General features: G+C 46.7%; 1 protein-coding gene across 2 annotated transcripts; it reads left to right on the plus strand.

Annotated features, from left to right (window-relative positions):
* Window positions 1-1,202: 1,202 nt before the first annotated feature.
* CLDN23 (claudin 23) lies at window positions 1,203-25,464 on the plus strand. 2 transcript variants are annotated; one of them, XM_060268806.2, is made up of 2 exons: window positions 1,203-1,328; window positions 24,010-25,464. In XM_060268806.2, the coding sequence occupies exons 1-2, from the start codon at window positions 1,294-1,296 to the stop codon at window positions 24,779-24,781; spliced, it is 807 nt and encodes a 268-aa protein (XP_060124789.2). In that variant the 5' UTR covers window positions 1,203-1,293; the 3' UTR covers window positions 24,782-25,464. The 2 variants fall into 2 exon arrangements, with proteins under 2 accessions (XP_060124789.2, XP_034996929.3); XM_035141038.3 differs by lacking the exon at window positions 1,203-1,328 and adding an exon at window positions 22,117-22,562.
* The last annotated feature ends 1,635 nt before the right edge of the window (window positions 25,465-27,099 follow it).

Below are 27,099 nucleotides of genomic sequence, written 5' to 3' on the forward strand. Positions count from 1 at the left end.
CTCCTGCAATCCTCACTTGCTCCCTCCATCTTTCATCCCTCAGAGACAGAAAGAAGATTTTTTCCTAATCAAGGAGGAGTGGAAGATCAAATTGATGGACTATGCCAAAATGGCAAAAGTTACTGGAACCATAAGAAACAAAGGAGAAATAAACTTTATTAAAGGATGGGGAAAATTTGTGGAATATCTGAAGTTTTTGTACACATGTAAGTTAATTAGCAGGATTAACCTAAAGCAAGCAGTCAAATGTAATATTAAAGAAAAATTAGGGAGTAATTAATAATTGGAATAACAGGGAAAATGCAATATTAAGAATTAAAAATAGAAGAAACTGCAAAAGGGGTGGGGTGGAGAGTCAAAATATATGTGTATTGGGAAAGTATTGGATCTGCATGTTTGAAACTAAATTAAAACTAAATGGCCTCGGTCCAGTATACCTGAAGGAGCGTCTCCACCCCCATCGTTCTGCCCGGACACTGAGGTCCAGTGCCGAGGGCCTTCTGGCGGTTCCCTCGTTGTGAGAAGCCAAGTTGCAGGGAACCAGGCAGAGGGCCTTCTCGGTAGTGGCGCCCGCCCTGTGGAATGCCCTCCCTTCAGATGTGAAAGAGAAAAACAGCTACCAGATTTTTAGAAGACATCTGAAGGCAGCCCTGTTTAGGGAGGCTTTTAATCTTTAATCGATTATTTTATTCTTCTGTTGGAAGCTGCCCAGAGTGGCTGGGGAAACCCAGCCAGATGGGCGGGGTATAAATAATAAATTATTATTATTATTATTATTGAACTGAAAAAAAGTCAGGAAACCTTTGGTAGTACATTGTTGTTGTTTAAAAAATTATCAACTTCAGCCCCAAAGCTCAATTGCGCTGCTTTGTTCAAATATGATGGGTTAGGGAGCTGTCAATCTTGATGCCGTGACATCACCACCCTGCTCCTTTTGCATCACTTTTGATATCTCTGCCATCTTCACAGCACAGACATCTTGGCACTAGCAAGCCACATGCGGTGGGGTGGTAAGGACAGCAAGAAACAAACCTCCACTCCTCATGCTCTGCCTTTGCTTCGAGAATTGGGCTTCCCCCTGCGCCTGCAATTAGTTAAGGAAAAGCAAGGTCCATAGCCTCTAGCGGCGCACTAAGCACACATCTAGTTTGGCCCCCCGTCAGCGGAGAATGAGCCCTGCGGAACCCAGCGGCGCTTCCTCTGGAGCAGGCGTGTATAAGATTGCACTGAGAGTCGCTTGGCTGCACCGTGGAGCTGCGGACTTGCACAGAAGGATCTTGCCAATGGCCTCATATGCAAAACAAGATGCTCCCCTCCCTCTGTGAAAGGTAACACTCCCACCCCATTGCCCCCTTTATTTCTCCTCTCTCTTTGTTTCTTGCCATATATATATATATATATATTCATTCTTAAACATTTCTCAGGCTTAGCTCAGGAATGATCAGATGTCGGAAAGCGATTGAATTACCAGTTCACAGTCACTGCTCGGACGACTGACCCAGTTGCATTCCTCCCCCTGCCATGGCTACAGCCTCCAGTACGGTAGTAGCATTTCCTCTTTTGTGCTTTTGTCTTTAAATAAGGCAGGGGAGCCGGTTTCTTCGGATACCGAAAGCTTCAGCCCACTGATCAAAGTAGGAGCCAGAACATTCCTTGCATGTTCAGCAAGGGTGTTGTTGTTGGGGATGGCCCAGGAGACCCAAGGCTTCTGCATTGGGCCCTGGGTCTCTCCCCCCCCCCCCTTCTAGTTTCTAAACCTTCTTTGTTTTAACTTTGCAGTGCTCCCAGCTGCCCTGTAAGCCAAGTGCAGGGCTGCCGAGCCCACGGCCCATCTTACATTTACCGAGGGCCCAATTCACATTACAGCAGAAGAAGCTTGGAAAATTCAGTTGGCGTCCCTATACCACAGAGAAAGTCCTGAGAACAAAGGCCAGTGCTTGTTTGTTCCCCCTCCCTCTGAAAGTCCCACATAGAATTATAGAACCGTACAGCTGGAAGGGCCCACAAGAGTGATCTAGTCCAGCCCCCTGCAATGTAGGAATCTGAACTAGAGAGGCGTTTCTGGGGCCAATTAGTACCAGTGTTAAAAGCCCAGAATTAATTTGGATTCAAGTACAGTGGTACCTCGAGTTACAAACGCCTCAGGTTACAAACTCCGCTAACCTGGAAGAGTTACCTCGAGTTGAGAACTTTGCCCCAGGATGAGAACGGAAATTGTGTGCCAGCGGCACAGCGGCAGCAAGAGGCCCCATTAGCGAAAGCGCGCCTCTAGTTAAGAACAGTTTCAGGTTAAGAACGGACCTCCGGAACGAATTAAGTTCGTAACTGACACTGTACCTGTGTCAGAGGGTTGCTTCACTCAGGATCAAACCAATCCCGGCATGTGGTGCCAAATTTAAAAGCTGCTGGACACAATCTCCGCTTGTGGAGGAACAATCCGGGGCACCCCGAAACCCACCTTTGCAGTCACAAAGTACCTGCCCCCCCACCTATCATCATTTGGTGTCCGGTGTGGGGCAGTTGAGTTCCACCTGAGAAAAGGGGGTTGTGGGCCAAATTAGGGCCCTTAGTGGGCCTGATTAAGGCCCTCAGGCTGGAGGTTCCCCACTCCACGGTCCAAACAATCATTGACTCATAGAACTGCAGAGTTGGAAGGGGCCACAAGGGTCATCTAGTACAACCCCCCCCCCCAAGCAATGCAGGAATCCTTTGCCTAATGTAGGGCTCGAACCCACAACCCTGAGAGAGCCCTGTTTGTATCTGCAACAGGAGACAGGAGACCCTGCCTTTCCTGGAACAGGAACAGGTCGTGGAGAACTAATTCTGCATGCGGTTTGTACACCTGTCAAGTTCCAGTCAGACCCCAAAGTGAGCATCCGTAGAGGTTGAGGGAAGAGGAATTTTGGGGCGCTCCCTCTTCTCCACTGTACACATTCAGCCTTCATGCACTGACTCTGGATGCCCCCCCCGAGAAACAAAATATTGGATTAAATGACATGGCTTACCCTGTATGTTGTCTCACCCCACTGTTGGATGCTTAGATTGGAAATGCTTTGGGGCAGAGATCCTTCCTTGTTGCTTCCGTTTCCCTGTAAGACACCCTGTGCATTGATCGTGCTGTGTAATTAATAGAAGTAAACTCTAGAGATGGTATATAATCTTAAGGGTCTGGCAGGATTAATTGAGCCACAGGGGGTGATTCTCTCTCGCTAAAGGCGCCTGCCAATTATATTACCATTCTAAACGAGCTAGGCCTGCGCATTCCTGCAGACATGCTGTGAACAGTGCAATATTTGCTTAAGATCTGGATCAGGTGTAGCCATGTAATCTGCCCCGTGATTTGATCATGCTGCTTTCGGGGTCTTAGGTTCATTCTCCTTCATGACTGGGATGCCAGAGTAATGTACTGTTAATAATCCACTGATCCAAATGAAGGCAAATTTTATGAGAGAGCGCTACAAGGAATGGTAGCTAAGGAAAGGGCAGAACAATTGGCACAAGATCTACAAATGTTCTCTGAAGTGCTCCCTGCACCCCAAATATATTATGCTCCTGTCCTTTTGACATTCCTAGGCCATTTCCTCAATCAAAACTGGGGGGGGGAGCCATGGGGACCATGCCAGGGGATCGCCGGCTGCGCTCGCTGCTCTCCGGCAACCTCCTCACCTCTCCTCCCAGCGGCGGAGAGGAGGAGTGAGAAGAGGCTCTTTGGCCGCCTCTCTGGAGCTCGCTCACTCGAGGGCCACTGGCTGCGCGCTCGCTCACCCACCCACCCGCTGATTGGGCAAAGGGGCGCTTCTCCCAGAAACTGGCCCCTCTCCACGGGTGGAAGGGGAGCTGGCGCCCCACTCCAGGTGCAAGGGGCGCGGGAGGCGCCGGGCCAGCCGAGCGGAGCGGCTTTATGCTCGCAGCGATGACGACGAAGCGCAGCGTTGAGGGAAACGCGACTGCCTTCTCTCCACAAAACTCGCCGGCAAAACTCACCCCTCCTAATCCATTGCGTGTTTACAAGAGCTCAAGCAGCTCCCTCTGAGAATTCCCTTTCCCTTCTGGGAGGCTGTGTCACCGACGGGGTGCCTGCCTTCCTTGCTCGGCTGCTGCCTGTTTCATCACTTTATAACCATTTAATTTTTTGCTTCTGGGGGGGCAGGTGCCCCCCGCCCCATGCTGGGTACACCCATGCATTTCCTCCCAACAGTTTTTCTCTGGCAAAGAGCAAGGCTACTCAAAACAGAGGTAAGATGCTCTAAGCAAGGAGGTGCCATAACTTGGACCACAGCAAGAGGTCCCCACTTTTAGAACCTGGCATCTCGAAGAGACATTACTGCCACAAAATCTTTTCCAACAGGGAAAATCCCTAAACCCTTGGCCAGTATGCTAGGGTTGCCATATTCCCAAACGTGAAAGTCCGGACAGAGTTGTTGAGCTGCTTGCCATACATCTGTTTTTTTCACGGACATTTTGCCGATTCTGCAAAACTCTGTCCAGACGCCATTTTTGGAGCATACGGCAGCCCTACAGTAAAAAGGTAAAAGGTAAAGGACCCCTGGACGGTTAATTCCACTCAAAGGCGACTATGGGGTTGTGGCGCTCATCTCGCTTTCAGGCCGAGGGAGCGGGCGTTTGTCCACAGACAGCTTTCTGAGTCATGTGGCCAGCAGGACTAAACCGCTACTGGCGCATGGAAGACCGTGGCGAGTGCCAGAGTGCACGGAAACGCCGTTTCCCTTCCCGTCACAGGGGTACCTATTTATCTACTTGCACTGGCATGCTTTCGAATTGCTAGGTTGGCAGGAGCTGGGACAGAGCAACGGGAGCTCACTCTCTCACGGGGATTCGAACCGCCGACTTCTGATTGGCAAGCCCAAAGAGGCTCAGTGGTTTAGACCACAGCGCCACCTGCGTCCCATGCTGTAACTAACTGCACCTGACTGCTCGACTGCACCACAGCTCACACGTGACAAAGCAGAAGACACCAACATTTTCTTGTCACAGCTTTGGTTTCCTTAAGGACCATCCACTCCAGCTTGCGCCAACCCGTTGCCCACCAGTTGCTTGGACTACAACTCCCATCAGCTCCAATCAGCATAGCAGATAGGAGTTGTAGTCCAGAGCCTCTGGAAAGCACCAGGATGGCAAATGATAATCTACTCCCATATAGGCCTTCCTAGATTTAAGGCTTAGCTTTGGAGGTCTTGATTTCTCTCATTGTCTTGGGTTATTAGGAAACAGAGGCAGTGCCTTCTCAGTGGTGGTGCCGCCACTGTGGAATACTCTCCAGGTACAGATCTATCAGGCCCTCTCATCCTTCCTCCCCTACCCTTATTAATCCAAACCCTCCCAAGTGTCCCTATTTTCCAGAGTTAATCCCAGATTTACAAAATCTGTCCCAGTTTCCGATTTGATCCCAGAATGTGCCGCTTTTCCTTAGGGCATCCCTATTTTCATTGTTGGAGGGTATGTTAATACTTTTAAGCGGTTTTAAGCCTTTTTTCTCCTCTGGAAAAATTCATAAAAGTGAACAACAGATAAATGAAAAAACAAGCAATAGTACCACTGTATTCTGCTCTGGTCAGACCTCACCTGGAGTACTGTGTCCAGTTCTGGGCACCACAGTTCAAGAAGGATACTGATAAGCTGGAACGTGTCCAGAAGAGGGCAACCAAAATGGTCAAAGGCCTGGAAACGATGCCTTATGAGGAACGGCTTAGGGAGCTGGGTATATTTAGCCTGGAGAAGAGAAGGTTAAGGGGTGATATGATAACCATGTTCAAATATATAAAAGGATGTCATATAGAGGAGGGAGAAAGGTTGTTTTCTGCTGCTCCAGAGAAGCGGACACGGAGCAACGGATTCAAACTACAAGAAAGAAAATTCCACCTAAACATTAGGAAGAACTTCCTGACAGTAAGAGCTGTTCGGCAGTGGAATTTGCTGCCAAGGAGTGTGGTGGAGTCTCCTTCTTTGGAGGTCTTTAAGCAGAGGCTTGACAGCCATCTGTCAGGAATGCTTTGATGGTGTTTCCTGCTTGGCAGGGGGTTGGACTGGATGGCCCTTGTGGTCTCTTCCAACTCTATGATTCTATGATTCTATGATTCTAAGCACCGGGGAGGAAGTGGGGAAGGTTGGGAGAGGACATCAAGCACTCTCTTTGGTTTATTAAATGTGAAAACTTAATTTGTTTTAAGAGGCTTTGAATATCAGGTTTTACTGCCGCCTTAGAACTCAATTACACCCTAAATGGCTGCTTTTAGTTTATAACTGTCCTCTTTAATGTCTCTTTTGCTATTGATATGGGATCTCATTTCACCTTTATTTATATGCTGTGGAGTCACTCGGAGTGCTCTGTTGGGATAAAAATAATGGAATTGGTCGAGTGGCTGCTGAATAGCAAGTTTCGCGGGCGAGATACTGGTGCAAAACAGTGAGTGGTGTTGCATGGTGAACAGCAAATCGGAAGCGGCGAGCTTTGACAGAAATCCCCCAGCAAACTTGCTACATGCCCCGCCTCTATGTGCTCGACAAATATGCCAGCTGCATTTTTAGTATCGGTAGAACCTGTTTTATTTTTGGAGCCCAAAAATTCAGCAGTCAGAAATATAACCCGTGGCTTCCTCATTAAATAAAGGCAGTGTGGATATATAAGGCTCCTATACTGAGTCACACCAGCCCAATATTATCTATTCTGAGTCTGAACTCGAATAGTGAGGCGAAAAAGCAGGCAAGGCTGCTGTGCCTTATAATAGAAGTTTTCCTGACTCCCACTGAACTTGAACTCGTTTCTGCTCAGATCGGTAAGCAAAGTAGGATTCATTGTTCCACCAAGCGACATGACCCTGGGATCCCATGACAGTGGTACCTCGGAAGTCGAACGGAATCTGTTCCGGAAGTTGTCCGTTCAACTTCAAAAACGTTCGGAAACCAAGGTACGGCTTCTGATTGGCTGCAGGAAGCTCCTGCAGCCAATTGGAAGCCGCGTAAGCTGCGTCGGACGTTCGGGTTCCAAAGAATGTTCACAAACCGGAACACTCACTTCCGGATTTGCGGCGTTTGGGAGCCAAAACGTTCAACTTGCAGGGCGTTCGGGGTCCAAGGTATGACTGTATATAAGGCAATGAGGCAGACACAACTTAGCACAGCAAACAGGGCTGTTCCCTAGACTGGGCAAGCAAACAGGCCCTCTTCATGGGAGGCTCAGAGGCTCCTTTATCTTGCCTGTCTTTGCTCCTCCCTCTTCATACCTCTTCAGGTTCTGTGCAGGAAGGGGAGACAGCTCAGCTTCCTAAACAGCCTGATTCCTCTCTGTGGTCACAGGCTTTCCTTTCACGTTATTAAGAGTCCTTGCTTCCACATATGGATAATCTCAGTCCTCTCAAGTGCTACTGACAGGGGATGGATCTAAACATGGGGGGACGGGGACGCTATAAATAAGTCAGAAGTTAGATCGTTTTTACAAAAGAAAAAAATCCCTATGGAAAACCAGATTTTTAAAATTTCCTGCTCTCTTTCGCCATCTAGTGCTGCATGTTTATAGCACATTCAAATCGCTGTTTCTTTACTAATGTAGCTGATTAAGTTTTAAGGCACCCAAAACCTGGTCACATTACCTTGCTCCCGTCTTTACTGAGGGAGTTTGACACAGACCCCTCTGCCCTTTCTAGCTGGCCCTGCCTCTTCTCAGGAATCAAGGACAGTAGTACGACATAAAACTATTTCAGAGGCTGTTAAGAGACATTTTGCATGCAGTAGGAGAATAAACCGTAAATGTGATTTTTTATTTTTATTTTTTAAGAGCACCTGCCTTTTAAATTCCCAGACTGGCTTTTAATTCAACAGCCTCAGGGAGTTGGCTGTATACCAGAGCACAACCTTATTATCTATAGGAAGCCAGCTTGGGGGCGCTTTATCTGTCTGTTCTGTGAGAAGAACCGCCAGGCAAGCAGCTAATAAATAACACTTGTTTGGGGGTCTCAATGCGCCCCATTCAAAACCATGTACAAAAGGAACACTATGTAACGGAAGGAAGTTTGCGTGTGAAGGCAACAGACAGGCAAGGCGATATAGTCCAACAATGCAGTTGGTTTCCTGTTTGTATTTTTCAGCAGGCCTGGGTCTTAGAGGAAAGCAAAGCAAGAAGCAATAGAGGACAGGGTGAAAATTAAAATGTGCTTCGTATGCCCCAGTTGTCCCAATTCACCAGGGACATTAGTACTGTACCAGTAGCTGTCTTTGCCAGCATTTTACCAGCTGGTTCCTCCCGCCATTCCTCCTTGATATCCAAGCATAGTTAAGAGATGGAACCGTCACCAAGTATTTTGGTGTTCTGTGTCGTCTCCTGGGGAAAAAAAAGTTGTTCCAGATAACCTCTAATTGCATTGCTCACAGCTCAATTACTTATTTCGCCCAAAAGATAGCATTTAGGAAAGGGCATTAGCTAGGCCTGATGGCGTCTGTTTACATGTCATGCCCCTGAAAGCTCAGGTTCGTTTATCATCTTTCCCAACGGCTACAGCAACATGGGAGATTGGATGCTACAGGGTGGATTCATTAGGCTAATGATTACAGCAAACAGCTTCTGAAGTCTCTCCTTCAGCTCCTCCTTGGAAGAAACCTGGGGTTCCAAGTTGTAACAAATAATATGACAGAAGTCAGAGGCACAGCGAAACACACAACAAAACTTGCTTCTGAATAATAATAATAATAATAACAATAACAATAACAATAATTTATTATTTATAGCCCGCCCATCTGGCTGGGTTTCCCCAGCCACTCTGGGCGGCTTCCAACAGAAAAATGAAATAAAATAATCTATTAAACATTAAAAGCCTCCCTAAACAGGGCTGCCTTCAGATGTCTTCTAAAAATCTGGTAGCTGTTTTTCTCTTTGACATCTGATGGGAGGGCGTTCCACAGGGCGGGCGCCACTACCGAGAAGGCCCTCTGCCTGGTTCCCTGCAACTTGGCTTCTCGCAACGAGGGAACCGCCAGAAGGCCCTCGGCACCGGACCTCAGTGTCCGGGCAGAACGATGGGGGTGGAGACGCTCCTTCAGGTATACTGGACCAAGGCCATTTAGGGCTTTAAAGGTCAGCACCAACACTTTGAACTGTGCTCGGAAACGAACTGAATGTGAATGCCATCTCTCCGCATTACCTTGCTTTCATTAGGTTGTGCACTGAAATGCTTATTTAAACATCTCTCTCCATCTACATTCCAGTTGCAGCACAGAAATACTTAAAAACACAACTAGAGATGGATTAGGGCTCCTGCTTTTTTGGGGGGGCAGGCTGTGTCAATGCTCATTGTGCAACCTAATTGGAGCACTGGGACAAAATGTTTAATTAAGCTATTAAGTTTTTCACAGATATATGTTTATCACTTAAGATACTGCAATATAGCCTCTATGTTTCTACCTACGGTAACTATGTTAGTCAAAAGTATCAGGTGGTGGTATTTACATGAGAATGAGCTATCACAGGTAGAGTGCCTATGCCCTATGGCAGGCATCCCCAAACTGTGGCCCTCCAGATGTTTTCACCTACAGCTCCCATGATCCCTAACAGGACCAGTGGTCAGGGGTGATGGGAATTGTAGTCCAAAACATCTGGAGGGCCAAAGTTTGGGGATGCCTGCCCTTTGGTATCTGATTTAACTCCAATCTGGGGCTTTTCATTGGGGTCAGTTCAAATATCAGCTGAAAGTCATCATGTAATGAAGATAAAAGTTACAGTGGTACCTTGCAAGACGAATGCCCTGCAAGACTAATTTTTCGCATGACGAATGCGTCTTGCAATCTGATGGTGACTCGCAAGACAAATTCATTTTGCGGAAAAATTCGTCTTGCGAATTGCGGTTTCCCGTAGGAATGCATTGAAATTTAATTAATGCGTTCCTATGGGCAAAAAAAGAAATTTCAATGCATTCCTATGGGAAACCTCGATTCGCAAGACGAATTTTTCGCAAAATGAATTGACTCGCGGAACGAATTAAATTCGTCTTGCGAGGCACCACTGTATATCTGAGTGGTCTTCGGTGGGAAGGACCCCTCGCAAAGGCTGCCTCTTGCTCTATTGTTTCATATTAATAAAACATTTTTTTAAAAAAAAATTGAGCTAGATTTTTAAAACTATATGACCCTTCTGGGTAGCTTCCAACTTTGTTATTATTCTATGAAGCAATGTACCTGTGTGCATCCTCTGCTGTTGTGTAGCTGTCTTAGCTAATTTTGCAAATAGGTAAACTCCTACCAGGAATTACTGGACCTCTTTAAGCTGCTACTAGATTTCATGTGGCAGTGGGGCTGAAGCATCTTGCTCTGCACACTTCCGCTCAGCGTGCTACCAAGCAAGAGTTTTGCAAGAGTGAGCCAAGTATCCATGAGACAGATGGGTTCGTTGCTGAAGCCCATTCTGATTACTGCTATATAAATGGACCAGAAGGTTTGGCCTAGACGGCAGAGCAGGGGTACTGTGTCAAGCTAACTCTTGCATCAAGCACCTGCAGTGGGAACAAGACCGGCCTGTGATATTTTGCTGCCTGCGGTGAATTATAAGATGCCACCTTTCCCCCATTCCACAGACAATGTCTGACTGGGCTGGCTGTTGTGTCTTACATCAACACTGTAAATAGGGTCCATCACACGCCCGCCTCCCCCCTGCACCTGAAGAGAGCAGGTTATCTTAAGGCACATAGCCGGGGGGCAGTGGGAAGGTGCTGGACGGCAGAGCTGCCTTAAGCTATCTGCCGCCTGAAGCAGTTGCCTCATTCTGTCTAATGGTAGGGCCAGCTCTGAGTTTGACATCACGTGGCAAAGGAACTTCTGCCTGGGAAACTTTTTGTAGACTTAGCATAACTACCGAGACAAGTGTTTTTATTATGCCTGCGCCATCTGCAACAGGCGCCTGAACAGAAGAATCCGACGGGTGGTGGTATTCATTTCAGAACAGAAGCACAGCCCTGGTTTGAAGTTTACAGGGAGCGCTGCGAGCCATTTAATTAGGATGACATAGCCAGGCATCGCATTACCGCCTGCAGGATATAATTTTAAAATAAGGTATTTCCTTGACATGCCGGAAAATTGACCCCCTGGAAGGAAGCAGCATGTATGTGTCTACTATTAGAAAAACCTGCATTTGATTTCTTTTCATTCAGTTGATATTAGACTATGGTCATTCACTTCAAGTAGCAGGTGAGCTAAGTTTCAGACAGGCTCCATTAATGCGTGGACAGTTCAGAGTTGGACAGTTTTAGTACAGAGTTGGTTGCTGAATTGTCACTGAGATGGTAGTCTCATGTAGCTTTCCCAAAAGTTCTGACAGCGAGAAGAGTGTGCCATTGTCACACAATGCTAGGAATGGGCAAATTGGTCAGTGTTGTTTCCTCTCAGTTCCTCATTTTTCTACTCTTAATTTTCGAACCATGACACTATAAGGCCAGGCTATAGTTTGAGACACTTTCCAATTCCAGATTCCCCATAACACGTAGGGCCACTGTCTACCCTACCAAATGTGATCCTCTGGCATAACTTGCTGCCCTGTCTGCAAAATGTCTAATGGTGTTCTTTTGTGAAAGAGAGCCTTGAAAAGTAGTACCAATTATTTATTTGTTTTAAAATCAAGCCAAGTAAATATTCTTCTTGACAAAGCGAGAGGCTTGACTGTAGGTTGGTGGATTTCAAAACAAAGGTCACGCAAGAACCTGCGGCTCTCAATGGACAACTGGTAAGTGACACAATAACATACCTGTCAACATTTATCCAATGAAAAGAGTGACGTCCTATTTAATAATAATAATAATAAATTATTATTACTTATACCCCGTTGATCTGATTGGATTGCTACGGTCACTCAGGGCAGCTGGGATTAGGTCTGTGTCTGCCTAAGAACCTAAATCACAGGGCTCTTGAGTTTAAGTGGCCATCTCAGCTTTTGAGCTAGTGATTCTGACTTGGCACCACAGAGACCCCAATGAGCTCCTGATCCACAGCAAGTGGCCAGTTTCCAGCTTGTCAGGCAAAATGAATGACACTTGTCTTCCTACTATTGCTGAAACCCAAGCTTTCACATTCCTAACTGGATGCCAGTGTTTTGTTACCTCCCACCCTCCTGTCCCAATAACTTCCTTTTTATTTTAGGATTACAAATAGCAGGAATTCCTCTGTGTATTTCGGAGCAGCACGGTTCTCAGCATGCATTTCCATAAATCCATAAAGCCCGAATGCTGCAGAAATTCTGTCGTGGGGCATTATTTCCCCCCTACTCTTTATTAGACATACTTTTGAGCCTGTAGGCTCCATGGCTCTAGTCAGAAAAGCTGCATTTAGCATTCCATGTGCAATGATGGAATATTTCTCTTCTTATCAAGGAAACACCTCCCCATATCTTTTGTGGAATGGCGGGAAGAAAAACACAGCTTCCAATGTTTCACAGATGGAAACGGAGACACCTCTGTTCTCACCTCAAGGATTGTTGCCTGTAGTCATCACCCACCCCACCCAAAATAATAATAATAATAATAATAATAATAATAATAATAATAATAATTTACTGCCAGCCCATCTGACTGGACGGCTCTGGGCAGCTTCCAACAAATTATAAAACCACAGCAAAACATCAAACATTAAAAACTCCCCTACGCAGGCCTGCCTTCAGGTGTCTTCTAATGTCAGATACAGTGGTACCTCGGGTTACAAACACTTTGGGTTACAGACTCTGCTAACCTGGAAGTAGTACCTCGGGTTAAGAACTTTGCCCCAGGATGAGAACAGAAATCGCATGGCGGTGACACAGCGACGCGGTGGCAGTGGGAGGCCCCATTAGCTAAAGTGGTACCTCAGGTTAGGAATGGTTTCAGGTTAAGAAAGGACCTCCGGAATGCGTTAAGTTCATAACCAGAGGTACCACTGTAGTTGTTTATTTCCTTGGCATCTGTCAGGAGGGTGTTCCTACTATCAAACATTGCTGAAGATTATCCATAACCACCTCTTGAAAGTTATACAGGTGAAACTCGGAAAATTAGAATATCGTCAAAAAGTGCATTTATTACAGTAACACAACTTAAAAGGTGAAACCAATATATGAGATAGATAGATAGATGCATGACATGCAAAGCAAGATACCGGTATGCCAAGCCTTTATTTGTTGTAATTGTAATTACTGTATATTCTTGCGTATAAGAGTACTTTTTAACCCAGGAAAATCTTCTCAAAAGTTGGGGGTCGTCTTATACGCTGGGTCGTATTTCTTGTATGGCGAGTATATCCCAAACTCTATATTTTAACTGGAAAAGTTGGGGGCCGTCTTATACGCCCAGTCGTCTTATACGCCGGAATATACATTTTGTCGTTAGGCGGGGGTCAATTATAAATGGAATGTAATTAATGAAATGTAATAGCGATGTTTATTTTTGTATTATTGTAACTATTTGTTTTATTAGTGTGGGATTTCCAAAAGAAAGCATTTGTAAAAATTAAAATTAAAATAAAAAAATAATAAGTTGCATTACTGAAATAAATGCACTTTTCGACGATATTCTAATTTTCCGAGTTCCACCTGTATTTGTTTACTCTTCTATTAAGGGCATGACTAGAAGTGGTGGTGGGTGATCAGATCTCCTCTCCTGAGGATTTTCTTCCTCAAAGGGCAAGTGCAGCTACCCTGCAAGGAAGCTCTCATTGGCCCACCATAGGAAACGAGGCAGGGAGGCCATTTCAGATGGGGATACAGCTAATTCAACTGAATCAATTGGTAAAGAAAGAATCCAGTTAGTATGAATTCTCCAAATGTGGCCACCAAGCCACTATCCTATTTTTGCAGTGGGTAGGTATAGAGACCTCCTGGCCCACTGCCTTAGAGAGGCCCTCTCGTAAAAAATATTTGCTGATCACGATCCTAGGCTAAAAGTATGTTTCCGAGCACAGTTCAAAGTGTTGCTGCTGACCTTTCAAGCCCTAAATGGCCTCAGCCCAGTATACCTGAAGGAGAGTCTCCACCCCATCGTCCAGCCCGGACACTGAGGTCCAGCTCCGAGGGCCTTCTGGCGGTTCCCTCACTGCGAAAAGTGAAGTTACAGGGAATCAGACAGAGGGCCTTCTTGGTAGTGGCGCCCGCCCTGTGGAACGCCCTCCCATCAGATGCCAAGGAAATAAACAACTACCTGACTTTTAGAAGACATCCGAAGGCAGCCCTGTTTAGGGAAGCTTTTAATGTTTGATGTTTTATCACTTCAAGCACTAAGATTACCCACAACTTGCTTCAGACCACAACTTGAGGATCCCCCACCACTTGCTTCAGATCAAATGATTTTCGTGCTAATGCCACAAATCTTTTAACTGCCACCACTGCACTGTGACAAAAGGCATTCCCTGCGAATCCCTGCACTTGATGTACGCCTGTTCCCAGGGACAACAACAGATGCATAAACAGGAACTGGAAGGTACAAATTCCTCAACAATCTCCACTGCCACAATACCCAGCCAATCTTTCGAGGCGGGAAAACAGGAAGCCTGTGAAGAGGTTGAAGTATACGGACTTGATATTATGAATTATGAGACGAGACGGAGGTGGGAACCCAGGTCATCTACAGAAGGTTGAGCTTTGTTGGCTCAGATGCATTTAAAGCACACCCAATGCACATTTAAGGCACATGACTTGCCCTAAAGAACCCTGGGAACTGTAGTTCCCCCACCACAAAGCTTTAATTCCCAGTGCCTTTAACAAACTGCTGTTCCCAGGATTCTTTTTAGGGGGACGGCGGGGAGCATGTTCTTTAAATGTGCATTGAGTGTGCTTTAAATTTAATGAATGGTGTGGACCTGCATTGTTAAAAAAGCCCAGCGGTTTTCTTCAGACAGTAGCCAACACAATGCCTCTGGAAAGTCACAAGTGAAGCAGCCTGCTCACATTTACCCCAGAGCATCATAGCTGCTTCTGAAAACAGAGGCTCTACTTGACTGTAGTGGCTATCGGAGACCTATCTTCCATATCTAATCCTCTTTAAAAAGCCACCTGAGCCTGTGCCTGTCATCACATTTAATTCTGTAAATTGATAATCCCCTGTTCAAAGAAATCCCTATTGGCTCAACCTACTGCCCATTCATTTTACTGGGTGTCTCGCCACCTGACCAATTAGCATTATTAAATAGGGAGAATATTTTCCTTTGGTCACATCCGTTTAAAGCACAGTCACAGCTCCCCTCAAGGAATCCTGGAAGCTGTTGCTTGTTGAGGATGATGAGAATTGCAGCTCTGCAATGGGGTTGGCCTAAAAACTCTCAGCACCCTAACAAACTACAGTTCCCAGGATCCTTTGAGGGAAGTAATGTCTGTAAAAGTGGTATAGGACTGCATTAAATGTTTAGTGTGGATGTGACCTCTGTCTACTTCCTTCGCGTGGATCTATCCTGCCCTTGACCTGAAATTGGCCAGGGAAGTCCTATTAGTTGTATCATCAACAAGGGTGATCCAGTTAACTGGAACCTGGAACAGGGCTAGGGTTGCCAGACTCAATAGAGGACAGGACTTCTGTGCCTTTAATTGCCCTGCCCTCTTTTGAGTCTGGAAACCTTAAAGAGAAACCAGCAGACCCTGTGCTTGGAAATTAAACAAAGGGCCTGCTGGTTTTCTCTTTAAGGTTTCCAGACACAAAAGAGAGCAGGGCAATTAAAGGCACAGAAGTCCTGCCCACTATTGAGGTCTGGCAACCCTAAATAGGGCCTTCTCAGTTGTGGCCTCCTCACTTTTGAATCTGCTTCTCCCTCAAACAGGCTGCTGTGCTGAATGGGTTGCAGTGACAGCTGAAAACTTCCTTACTTCATCAGTCCTTTGAGCACCAGTAGCAGATATTTGTGATTTGCATTTAAGTATTTACAAACTGCACTTTCCTAAGAAATACAACAAGGCAGTGTGCAACACAAGGATATGATAACATCAGTAAAAACATCAATAAACTGGTCAGTTAAAAAAATCAAATGACCATGTTAATTTGTATTGTTCTTCAGATAAGGACTACGAGAGAAATGGCTAGGTACTGGTTTTAGTGATTTAATATTGATTTAATTGACTATTTGGCATTTATGGCATGTGATGTTGTCTCACCACCCTGTGACCTTAGGGTGAAGGGCATAGCTGCCAAGTTATCCCTTTTTTTAAAGGGATATTCCCTTATGCTGAATAGGCTTCCTCGTGAGAAAAGGGATAACTTGGCAGCTATGGTGAAGGGTGGGATATAAATTTTAATAATAAACAGCGTTTATCAGATTTCTCCTTATCTGTTTCCCCCCCCCCCAAACTAGAAAGCCAAGGAGCACAGACCTGCAGATAATTCTGCTTTAAGAACAACACACCACAACGCTGCTGTAACCCAAAGTTACCTGCACTCAGAATCACTGGTGAAATCCTACCAATTCATTCAGTGTGGTGCTTTTACCCCTGCTTCTGCTAGCCATGAGGAAGCACAAAGAATTAGGGGAGGACTGCCAGCCTTTGAAGCGCTCGCCCACAGCCAGAGCTATCGAAGCACGTGCGCCATTTCTTAACATTAGTCATGATCCTTGGCTCCCACATTTGGCTCTGGTAGATGCAGAAAGGAAAGGGCGGTTATCTTATGTCGATTAATCACATGCTAATTGTCCAAGAGAGTGCTGAATCTGAACTAGAAGAAAACCACAGGAAAGAGGGGAAAAGGTGAAGGGGCCGAGAGAGAAAGGCAGACAGCTTAATCCCAACTAATGTGGTTTCCGTCCTCTTGATTACTTCAAGGACTTCATTTTGGATAACCCCCTTCCAATTTACTTTGATTATTCACCAGTATCATGGAAAGAAACCTTCTGCAGGAAGCAAAATAAAAAAATTCCTTCAGTAGCACCTTAAAGACCAACTAAGTTTTTATTTTGGTATGAGCTTTCGTGTGTATGCACACTTCGTCAGATACACTGAAACAGAATCCACCAGACCCTTATGCATAGTCAGAGGGTGGGGGGTGGGGGTGATGGGAATGGGTGATGGGCTGATGGGAGTGGTAAACCTGTAGATGGCTGTTAACGACTGCTGATGACTGCAATTGGTCCTGGGGGGGGAAAGCAAGGGCTGAGGCGCTAAAGAAAGCTTGATCATGCATAATGAGATAAGAATCCAATGTCTTTATTCATCCCAGGTGAGCCAGGTGAGCCAGGCCACTGTGTACTGCGTACTGGTACTGTGGACACTGACTAGCAAAAGCTCTTCAGGAGTTTAGACAGGAAATATCTCCCAGCCCTACGTGGAAATGCCTGGGGTTGAACATTGCAACCTGCACTATGCTAGACTGAGGAGTAGCTGAGGGAAGGAAGGAGGGAGGGAGAGAAAGAAAGAAAGAAAGTCGCTCCTTCTCTCTGTTGTCGCTCACACCAAGCCAGGCTCCTCGTCAGCTGCACCAACAGCGACACAACCGCCATTTTGGGCCGTCCAAGCTCAAATACGGAAGAAAAGTCTCCCCGTTTCAAGTCCAAATGGGACAGGGGAAACTTTTGTCCAAAAACAGAGCGATCCCATTTTTCTAGGGAAGATGCACATCACGTGGGAAAAGGGGAGGTGGTTAACCTCTGATCCTGTGCCTTCACCTGGGGATGCTATGTTGAAAGTTTTTGGGTTTTTTTAAAGTAAAATTGTATGCCTTGCGGGGGCTGTAGGTTGGCACAAAGACTGCCAGTTGCTGGCCTCTCCTCCTCTGACTGGTCTACTCCGTTCAGCACCCCAGATTTCCTAAGCCCTCCTTAAGAGAACCAGGCCATCCCAAAGTTCATTCCCTTGCCTGGTATCCATCCACAAATATAACCCCCCGGCCACAAATGTAGTTTATCTTGGCTTGAGCCAAAGCACTGAACTTTCCCGCCTGCTCCCTCTGCTCCTTTTTATTCTGGCAGGGCACCAGAAACAAATTGTTTGATTAGTATCGCTGGTAGTTCACTGAACAATTAATTTAACCAATACCAAAAACAAGCCACAAGGCTTTTGCTGCAGGCCACCAAGAGGTATTCACCGACTGGAAGAAATACGGCACTGTTCCAAAAACAAGATCTCCATCAGATCGTGTTTGGGCAGCCCCGTTGCTCTCCTATTAAATTTAATTTCCGTTTTCAATTCACCGTTGCTTTCTTTTCAGGAGCCACGGAGGAATGCTGCTTTTCCAGAACCAGAGGTCTGACAACTCCCCGCCTTTGTGGGAAAAAAAAAAGTGCAGGAATATACATGAGTCTGAGGACTCATCCGTGCTATACGTTTAAAGTAGTATTATGGCAATTGAAATAGCTATGGCTTCCCCCCTCCCACAAAGAATCCTGGGAACTGTAGTTTGTTAAAGGTGCGGAGAATTGTTAGGAGACGCCAATTCCCTCACACAGGTGCAATTCTCAAAGTAGCTTAACAATCAACCCTCTTCCCAGGGAATTCTGGGAACTGTAGCTCTCGGAGTGGAATTGGGGTCTTCTAACAACTCTCAGCAGCCTTAATAGACTACGGGATCCTTTGTGGGAAGCCATTGCTGTAAAAGTGGCATGATACTGCTTTAGAAGTACTGTGCAGACGGGGCTTGAAACATGAATGTGAGGAAATACTTTGGGAAAAGGAACTGAGGAAGATACTCTATACCAGGCATCCCCAAACTGCGGCCCTCCAGATGTTTTGGCCTACAACTCCCATGATCCCTAGCTAACAGGACAGATGGTCAGGGATGATGGGAATTGTGGTCCAAAACATCTGGGGGGGGCGAAGTTTTAGGATGTCTGCTCTATACTATAGTGATGTTCTTTAGCTTAGGGTGTTGTTGTTTTTTAAAGGGTAGACAAAGTGATGCAGGAAAAAGTCTCTCCGTTTCTATTAGAGATTTAATGGAACTTTCCTACTCAAAAGCAATCTACCAGGCTGCGTGCATCTCAAAATAGTAAAATAAACATAGTAATCTGCAGATCCCATGACAAGAAAAAACTGAAGCTGTGCCCTGAATAAATGATACAAACTAGCCTTGTTTTTTATAATATGGCATAATTCATGCAACTTCTGCTGGACACAGGAATGGCAAAGAGTTTCAGAGGGCAGTGAAGCAAACAGAGGCTCCCATCAGCCATAACTGCTGGTAGGGCAGCTCAGTCAGTAGAGCATGAGTCTATTAATCTTAGGGATGTAGGTGAAAGCCCCCTGTTGGGCAAAAGATTCCTGCATTGCAGGGGGTTGGACTAGATGCCCCCTGTGGTCCCTTTTAACTCTACAATTCTCCCGATTCTGTGATGGGAGCTGGAGTACAACCATGTTTAGAGGATGACCGCCCCCCTCCTTTTAGTGGTGTTTGTGTCCTTGCTCAGACTGCATGCTTCCTTAGCTATGAGTGATTGCCGAAGAAGTTCCTGCATTGCAGGGGGCTAGGCCAGAAGACCCTTAGGGGTCCCGTAAAGGTAAAGGGACCCTGACCGTTAGCTCCAGCCGCGTATGACTCTGGGATTGCGGCGCTTATATTGCTTTACTGGCCGAGGGAGCCGGTGTACAGCTTCCAGGTCATGTGGCCAGCATGACAAAGCCGCTTCTGGCGAACCAGAGCAGCGCACGGAAATGCCGTTTGTGTTTGAAGGTGAACATACAAAACTTGCACTTTCTGTAACAGTGTGCAAAGTTTGCACGTGTCTGTGTGTGTGTACACACACTTAAAAAAACTTATACCAGGGTAAATTGTGCATAAAAATGAATATTTTAGTGGAAAGAACACAAAGAATTAGGGGCAATTGCCTACAAGAAATGTGAACATTAATAACAATTTAAATATAAAAGCTGCATATGTAATATGTGGTAGTTAAAACTGCATATGCAAATTTATCTGAATAAATCCGATGACTTTTCACGAAGATTTAAACTAAATTAATCACAAACTGCCCCAGAACTAAGAGAACTGAAACAGACAGCTCCTTCCATCCCAGTTTAGAATAAGGTTTGGGGTGGGGGAATTAATTACTGTAATGGTAATGGATGAACTAATTTAATAACTGATTCGGGTGGTCTGTGTTGGAGAGGAAAAACATGTTTCGTGTGATAAGGTTGGGACATTAATCGGCCTGCCCTCTGTGAAATGTAAACTCTAGACGTTACTTCTAGATGCGCAAAATTTAGTTATGTGCAAATTTTGTGCAAATGTGTGCTTATGGACATGGGAAGAGGAGAACCCCTAAGCAGAAGGGAGGAATCTTAACTGTGACAGCAGTTAAAGAGGGATTGATTTGTTTTTGCCTTGTCTTTGCCTACCCTCTAGTGGGCCCTGATGGGAGTGCAGCCATTCCAAGCCCTTCAGCAGGCTCATCCTCAGTGTGTGGCATCGCCCACTTAGATTGCCCCATAACCCTCCAACATTTCTCCAATGAAAACAGGGACATCCTTAGGGACATTCTGGGCTCAAATCAGAAACCAGGACAGCTTCTGTAAATCCAGGACTGTCCCTGGAAAATAGGGAAACTTGAAGGGTCTATTACCCCAGTTGGGCAAAATAGGAAGCACCCTTTTTCAGTTGTTGCCATTAAAATCGGGACATCCCTAGCTTTAGGGAAAGGGACCCCTGACTATTTAGGTCCAGTCATGGACGACTCTAGGGTTGCCCGCGCTCATCTCACTTTATTGGCTGACTCTGGGATTGCGGCGCTCATCTTGCTTTACTGATCGAGGGAGCAGACGTTTGTCCGCAGTTTTTCAGGTCATGTGGCCAGCATGACTAAGCTGCTTCTGGCGAACCAGAGCAGTGCACAGTAACGCCGTTTACCTTCCCGCTGTAGCAGTACCTATTTATCTACTTGCACTTTGACGTGCTTTCGAATTGCTAGGTTGGCAGGAGCAGGGACCGAGCAACAGGAGCTCACCCCGTCGCGGGGATTCGAATCGCCTTCCGATCGGCAAGCCCTAGGCTCTGTGGTTTAACCCACAGCGCCACCTGCGTCCAAAAGGGCTATATCACTCCTCTCCAAAGTTGGGATGCAAGAAATGGGGTCATGAAGAGTCGGACACGACCAAAAGACTAAACAACAACAAATATACCCAGAGGACTATTGCACTCTGTAGGTGAAAGCTTCTTGCAGATACCATGTTAGGGGCCTTATCTAAAGGTTTGCAGCCATCTAGAGTTACTCACTCACTGGGGGGGGGACACTTGGCCTGCTCTTGTGACTGCAATGGCAAGGAATGTGCAGGAAGCAAGTAACACTACTGTATTGCTATTGACTTCAGATTCAACTGCTCTTAAAGGCACAGCTACATTGGTTAGTTGAAAACCAAATAAAACTTGTGAGAGAAAATGAACTGGTGCGATGAAGAAATTAAAGCACCTTAAAGGAATCTTCTTCTTTGGCAATCACTTGTAGACGAGTAAGATTGTCTTCCATGAACACGGTCTTAACAGTGAGTCCGTAAGTGACTGTGGGGGCCAATTCTGGATCCACACATCCTTCCGCAGTGGGGACATTGGTTTCCGGGTGGGAGTTGATCACAGTGAGGGTTTGCCAAGCGTGCCTTCCTCTTAGCACGTTTCTTTTGTCCTCAGTGTCTTCGAAGGGTGTCTTCGAAGTCCCTAACACCTTTGGTAAAGGCTGCTCTCCAACTGGAACGCTTGCAGGCCAGTGTTTCCCAGTTTTCAGTGTTTGTAAAGGTAAAGGGGCCCCTGACCATCAGGTCCAGTCATGTCCGACTCTGGGGTTGCGGCGCTCATCACGCTCTATAGGCCGAGGGAGCCGGCGTTTGTCCACAAACAGATTCCGGGTCATGTGGCCAGCATGACAAAGCTGCTTCTGGCGAACCAGAGCAGCACACGGAAACAGCATTTACCTTCCCGCCGGAGGGGTCCCTATTTATCTACTTGCACTTTTTTATGTGCTTTTGAACTGCTAGGTGGGCAGGAGGTCAGTGTTTATACTACATTTTAATACTACGTACACCAAAGCACAAAGGGCTTTGGTATCTACATGGCCACCGAGTTGTTTATGCAGCTCTTTTCAACGTGTTTGTCCTGCCCCAGGGCACTTCACGTTTTCCCCCTCCCTTTCTCTCAAGGGTAATTAATTAAGAGCATCCAGATTGCTCCGTGTACATAGCCTCATCTGTGCCTCTCCGTGTTTTGCCACCCAGTTCCTGGAACCACCTTTCAAAAGAGTGGCCGTGTCAATTTGTATGTGTTTATTGCTTTGGTGTGCTGTTACCTAAGCAATAAGAGCCAACCTTTATTCAGGACAATAAAAGTCACCGCCTTCATCCTTAGGCACGATCATCACACAGGAACAGGTGCGGCTCTGAAGCTGCTCCGAGAGGCAGCCCCACCTTCCTGAAGTCACTGACTTGGCATCACCTGTAACGGCAACCCCTTCCTGATTCCGCAGCTCAACTTCTGTTCCCTCTCCCCTCCCTTTCTTACCCATAAAATACTACCCAGAACAAGCTCAGCCGCAGCGCTAGCCTGGTTTCTCTGTACACACAGAAGTTTCGGTCACACTAGCCAGTTTCTTTTAACTGGGCACACGGCAGGGAGAGAGAACAACAGTTGCGGCAGGCGTTGTCTGCAGCAGGACAGGTAAAGAGCCGATTCTCCCTTGATATCTGTATCCAAGGAAGGGCTAAATACAGAATTTTTGCAGGTGGCGGGTGGGAGGGAGGGAGGGAGGGACAGTTCTCATAAGTCATCAGCTTATAGATCCCATGAACCAGGAATCGTCTCAAACTGCCTGTGACCTTTTCGAGTGCTGTACGCTGCCTGACAACAGTAATAATTGCTTAAGTGATTAATCATTTGCTGGTTGGGTGGAGGGAGGACCAGGTGAAAGCATGGACTTGAGGTCTTCTGGAGGCTGACCTGAGCAGAGGGATAAAAGCCCACTCCCCCTAGCCAAGGCAGGAAAGGTCTTCTTCAAGCTTTGAAGTTATTTTTTTTTAAAAGGACAGGGTGTTCCTTTAAAGCCCTGGAATCCTGGGTTAGAAAATGGCTCTTGGAAGGAACAGCAGGTCCCTTGGGACTTCTGCCTCTGCTGATCTGGGCCGCAGCTTCTCCAAGCTGTGCTCTTCATGGGCTTCCTTGCAAGCTTAGTCAGGTCTTCCCCAAATGTAACTACTCTCCCACTGTGAATCTTCCCTTTATTGTGTGTCCTGGGCAGCTGTCTACCAGTTCCACCTGATACGCCAGCCGAGATGGTACTTGCCTGCACATTGTCTCATCAGAGTGGTGCATGCTCTGGTTATCTCCCGCTTGGACTACTGCAATGCGCTCTATGTGGGGCTACCTTTGAAGGTGACCCAGAAACTACAACTAATCCAGAATGCGGCAGCTAGGCTGGTGACTGGGAGTGGGCGTTGGGACCATGTAACACCGGTCCTGAAAGACCTGCATTGGCTCCCAGTACGTTTCTGAGCACAATTCAAAGTGTTGGTGCTGACCTTTAAAGCCCTAAATGGCCTCAGCCCAGTATACCTGAAGGAGCGTCTCCAACCCCATCATTCTGCCCGGACACTGAGATCCAGCTCCAAGGGCCTTCTGGCGGTTCCCTCACTGCGAGAAGTGAGGTTACAGGGAACCAGGCAGAGGGCCTTCTCGGTAGTGGTGCCCGCCCTGTGGAACGCCCTCCCATCAGATGTCAAGGAAATAAACAGCTATCTGACCTTTAGAAGACGAAGGCAGCCCTGTTTAGGGAAGCTTTTAATGTTTGATGTTTTATCACTTCATTATTATTAATATTCTGTTGGGAGCCGCCCAGAGTGGCTGGGGAAACCCAGCCACATGGGTGGGGTATAAATTATTATTATTATACGACTGTAGATGCGTTCTGCAGCAGACTTTGTGTGGCGTAAATGATATGATACCACGCAGCCAAGCAGAACGCAAACTAGTTTTCTTCTCAGGACAGAGGAATCCCAGAGCAGGTACATAAGGACCTGAGCAAGTAAACCAAGGTTGTTTCCTGGGGGCAAGTGGTTTTCCAGTCACCTGTCTGTACCCATAACCACTGTCTGTTTGTCGCCTGGCGCAGAATGCGGACGCCGACCGCCATGATTGTGGGCATCGTCCTAGGCCCCTGCGGCCTCATCCTGAACCTGACCAGCACCCTGGCTCCCGACTGGAGGGATGCAAGCCGTATCCCCGACCAACCCTACGACATGATCCAGCACCAAGGCATCTGGGACATCTGCAACGAGTTTCAAAGCACCCAGAAGACCCAGTGCAACATCAAGGACACCCTGGGCTACTTCTCCCACCAGACTGTGCAAGTCGCCAAAGGGCTGATGCCATCCTCTGTGGCCGTCACTGTCCTGGGCTTGGTTGTGGCTTCGCTGGGTGTTCGCTGCTGGCAGGATATGCCCCAGTACCTGCTGGCTGGGCTAGGTGGCCTGCTGCTCTTCGTTTCCGGGCTGCTTAGCCTGATCGCCGTCTCCTGGTACAACCACGACATCCTAAACCTTCCCATCCCGGCCGGCAGTAGCCTAGGAGTGGGTTACTGCTTGGTGCTGGGCTACTTAGGAAGCTGCCTGGAAATAATTGGGGGCTTCTCCCTCTCGCTCAGCTTTGCTCACTGCTGCAAGGAGCGCAAGCTGAAGAAAGCGGCTATGGATTACAGCTACCCACCCAGCAGCCAGAGGCTCCCAGCGACCACGGCTGCCATTTCTCCCTCCATCGGCAACACAGAGCTCCAAATGGACTATTACAGGACTCCGACTCCAAGGTCTTACACCAACCCCCAGGATGTACTGGAAAATGAACACCCCAGTAATTGGAGCAGGTTCCCTTGCGATTCTGATTTATAGCCCTAAGCAGGGACACTCTTGCAAGGAAGGAGCTGCAGAAAGATTCCTTCTGGAACTCTGCTCGGAGAACAAAGCTACCCATTGCGGAAACTTCGTCTACAAATTTAATTCCGGCAAAGACCTTTTCCTACCTCTTTCGCTCGTGAATCAAGCAGGTGCCATAACCCTAAACTGCTACAGATTCTGGTTCTACTCTTTTCCTTTTGGTTTCTCAAGTGGATAGGTTAAACATTATACTAAGACAATAATTAAATCACTCTTGCATGAGGAAGCGATAGGGAGCTTGAGCGGTCCTCTTCACTGTGCAATTTTGGGGGGGGCTCGCAGGGCAGCAACCATACTTGTTTCCGTGCTTTTGCACACATTTACTTGAAGAGTGCCCCGGAGCTTTGTTAAGCAAACGGACAAGATGTTGTTTTTTTGCACACTGGATGAAATCTGAAAATCCAGGAGTACCTGGAATATCTTTGAGCGGGGCCAGGGCTCCTCTGCAGCAAGAGATATGCTTTCATCCACCTGCGTCACCATCTTCTGTTTACTAAATTGGTAAGAGACCAGTAATCTATCATCCCTCACTCAGGGTTTGACTGTACTCTCAAAGAGATGCCTTGTTTTCCTATTTACAGATGGATACATAAAAATGCAATACGTGCAGAATAAAAGTTATCTTTTGTATGGCGGTTTATACGGCATCACTGGATTAATCTTGCCTTCAGAAAACACACACCTTCTTACCCCCTCAAGTGTTTACTTCAAAAGGATCCTTGATTCTCAGCACATTTAAAGCATCTCCTCAACCAAATAATGCTGGGAACTAAACTTAAGGGTGCCGATAACTGTAGCTCTGTGAGGGATAAAGTACAATTCCCAGGATTCTTTGAATGGGTGGGGAATGTACTTTAGATTCATAGTGTGTAAATAGCCCAAGTCCTTCCTTCCCACATGCACTCATTTTCTTAAAACGAGCACCTATCAGAATAAGCAACGGGTATTTGGTTGGAGTTTGTGGAATGTTTTCATAGGAGACAGAAAACATGTTACGAATGCATGTTAGGGAAATGAGTTAATGCATGATGGTTTAGCACATCTGAGCTATGTGTATTAGAGATGCGGGTGGCACTGTGGTCTAAACCGTTGAGCCTCTTGGGCTTGCTGATCAGAAGGTCGGCGGTTCGAATCCCTGAAACGGGGTGAGCTGCTCCCATCGCTGTCCCAGCTCCTGCCAACCTAGCAGTTCGAAAGCCCACCGGTGCAAGTAGATAAATAGGTACCACATGACCCGGAAAGCTGTCTGTGGGCAAACACTGGCTCCCTCGGCCTGAAAGCGAGATGAGCATCGCAACCCCAGAGTTGCCTTTGACTGGACTTAACCATCCAGGGGTACCTTTTAGAGTGCACATGTTAATTGCCATGTTTCTCCCCCCCCCCCCAATCCAGGAAATCTTCATTAAGCGTGGTATTGAGAATTCTGTTACAGAACCTTTACAAGTGGTACAACAGCTGTTCCTGAACCAGAAGAGCTTGATTACATTAGCTCAGGCATTGGTGCACTCAAGGCTGGATTACTGCAATGCATGCTATGGGGGGGCTTCCCTTACACTAGATCGGGAAACTGCAACTGGAGCAGAATGAGGACTAGTCAGTATACAACAGGGGGTCAGCAAACTTTTTCAGCAGGGGGCTGGTACACTGTCCCTCAGACCTTGTGGGGGGGGAGGACTATATTTTGAAAAATAATAATAATGAACTAATTCCTATGCCCCCCACAAATAACCCAGAGATGCATTTTAAGTAAATGCACACATTCTACTCATGTAAAAACATGCTGATTCCCGGACCGTCTGCAGGCCGGATTTAGAAGGTGATTGGGCTGGATCTGGCCCCTGGGCCTTAGTTTGCCTACCCATGGTATACAACATCTCTACACTGGTGGCCTATTTCCTACCATTCAAGTTCAAGGTGTTACATATGTTATATATTAGTATCTAAGGCAGGCATCCCCAAACCTCAGCCCTCCAGATGTTTTGGACTACAATTCCCATCTTCCCCGTCCACTGGTCCTGTTAGCTAGGGATCATAGGAGTTGTAGGCCAAAACACCTGGAGGGCCGCAGTTTGGGCATGCCTGATCTAAGGCTCTTAGTTATATACAGTGGTACCTCGACTTATGAAGGTTTCGACTTACGAAGTCGGCAAACCCGGAAGTATTTTCGCCGCGCGTGTTCTGCGCATGCGCAAAATGGACGCTTTGACATCCGAAGGTTTTGACTTACGAAGAGCGCCGCGGAATGGATCGCCTTCGTAAGTCGAGGTACCACT

This window comes from Zootoca vivipara, chromosome 15 (genome assembly GCF_965207765.1).
Source record: "Zootoca vivipara chromosome 15, rZooViv2.hap1.1, whole genome shotgun sequence".
Classification (NCBI taxonomy): domain Eukaryota; kingdom Metazoa; phylum Chordata; class Lepidosauria; order Squamata; family Lacertidae; genus Zootoca; species Zootoca vivipara.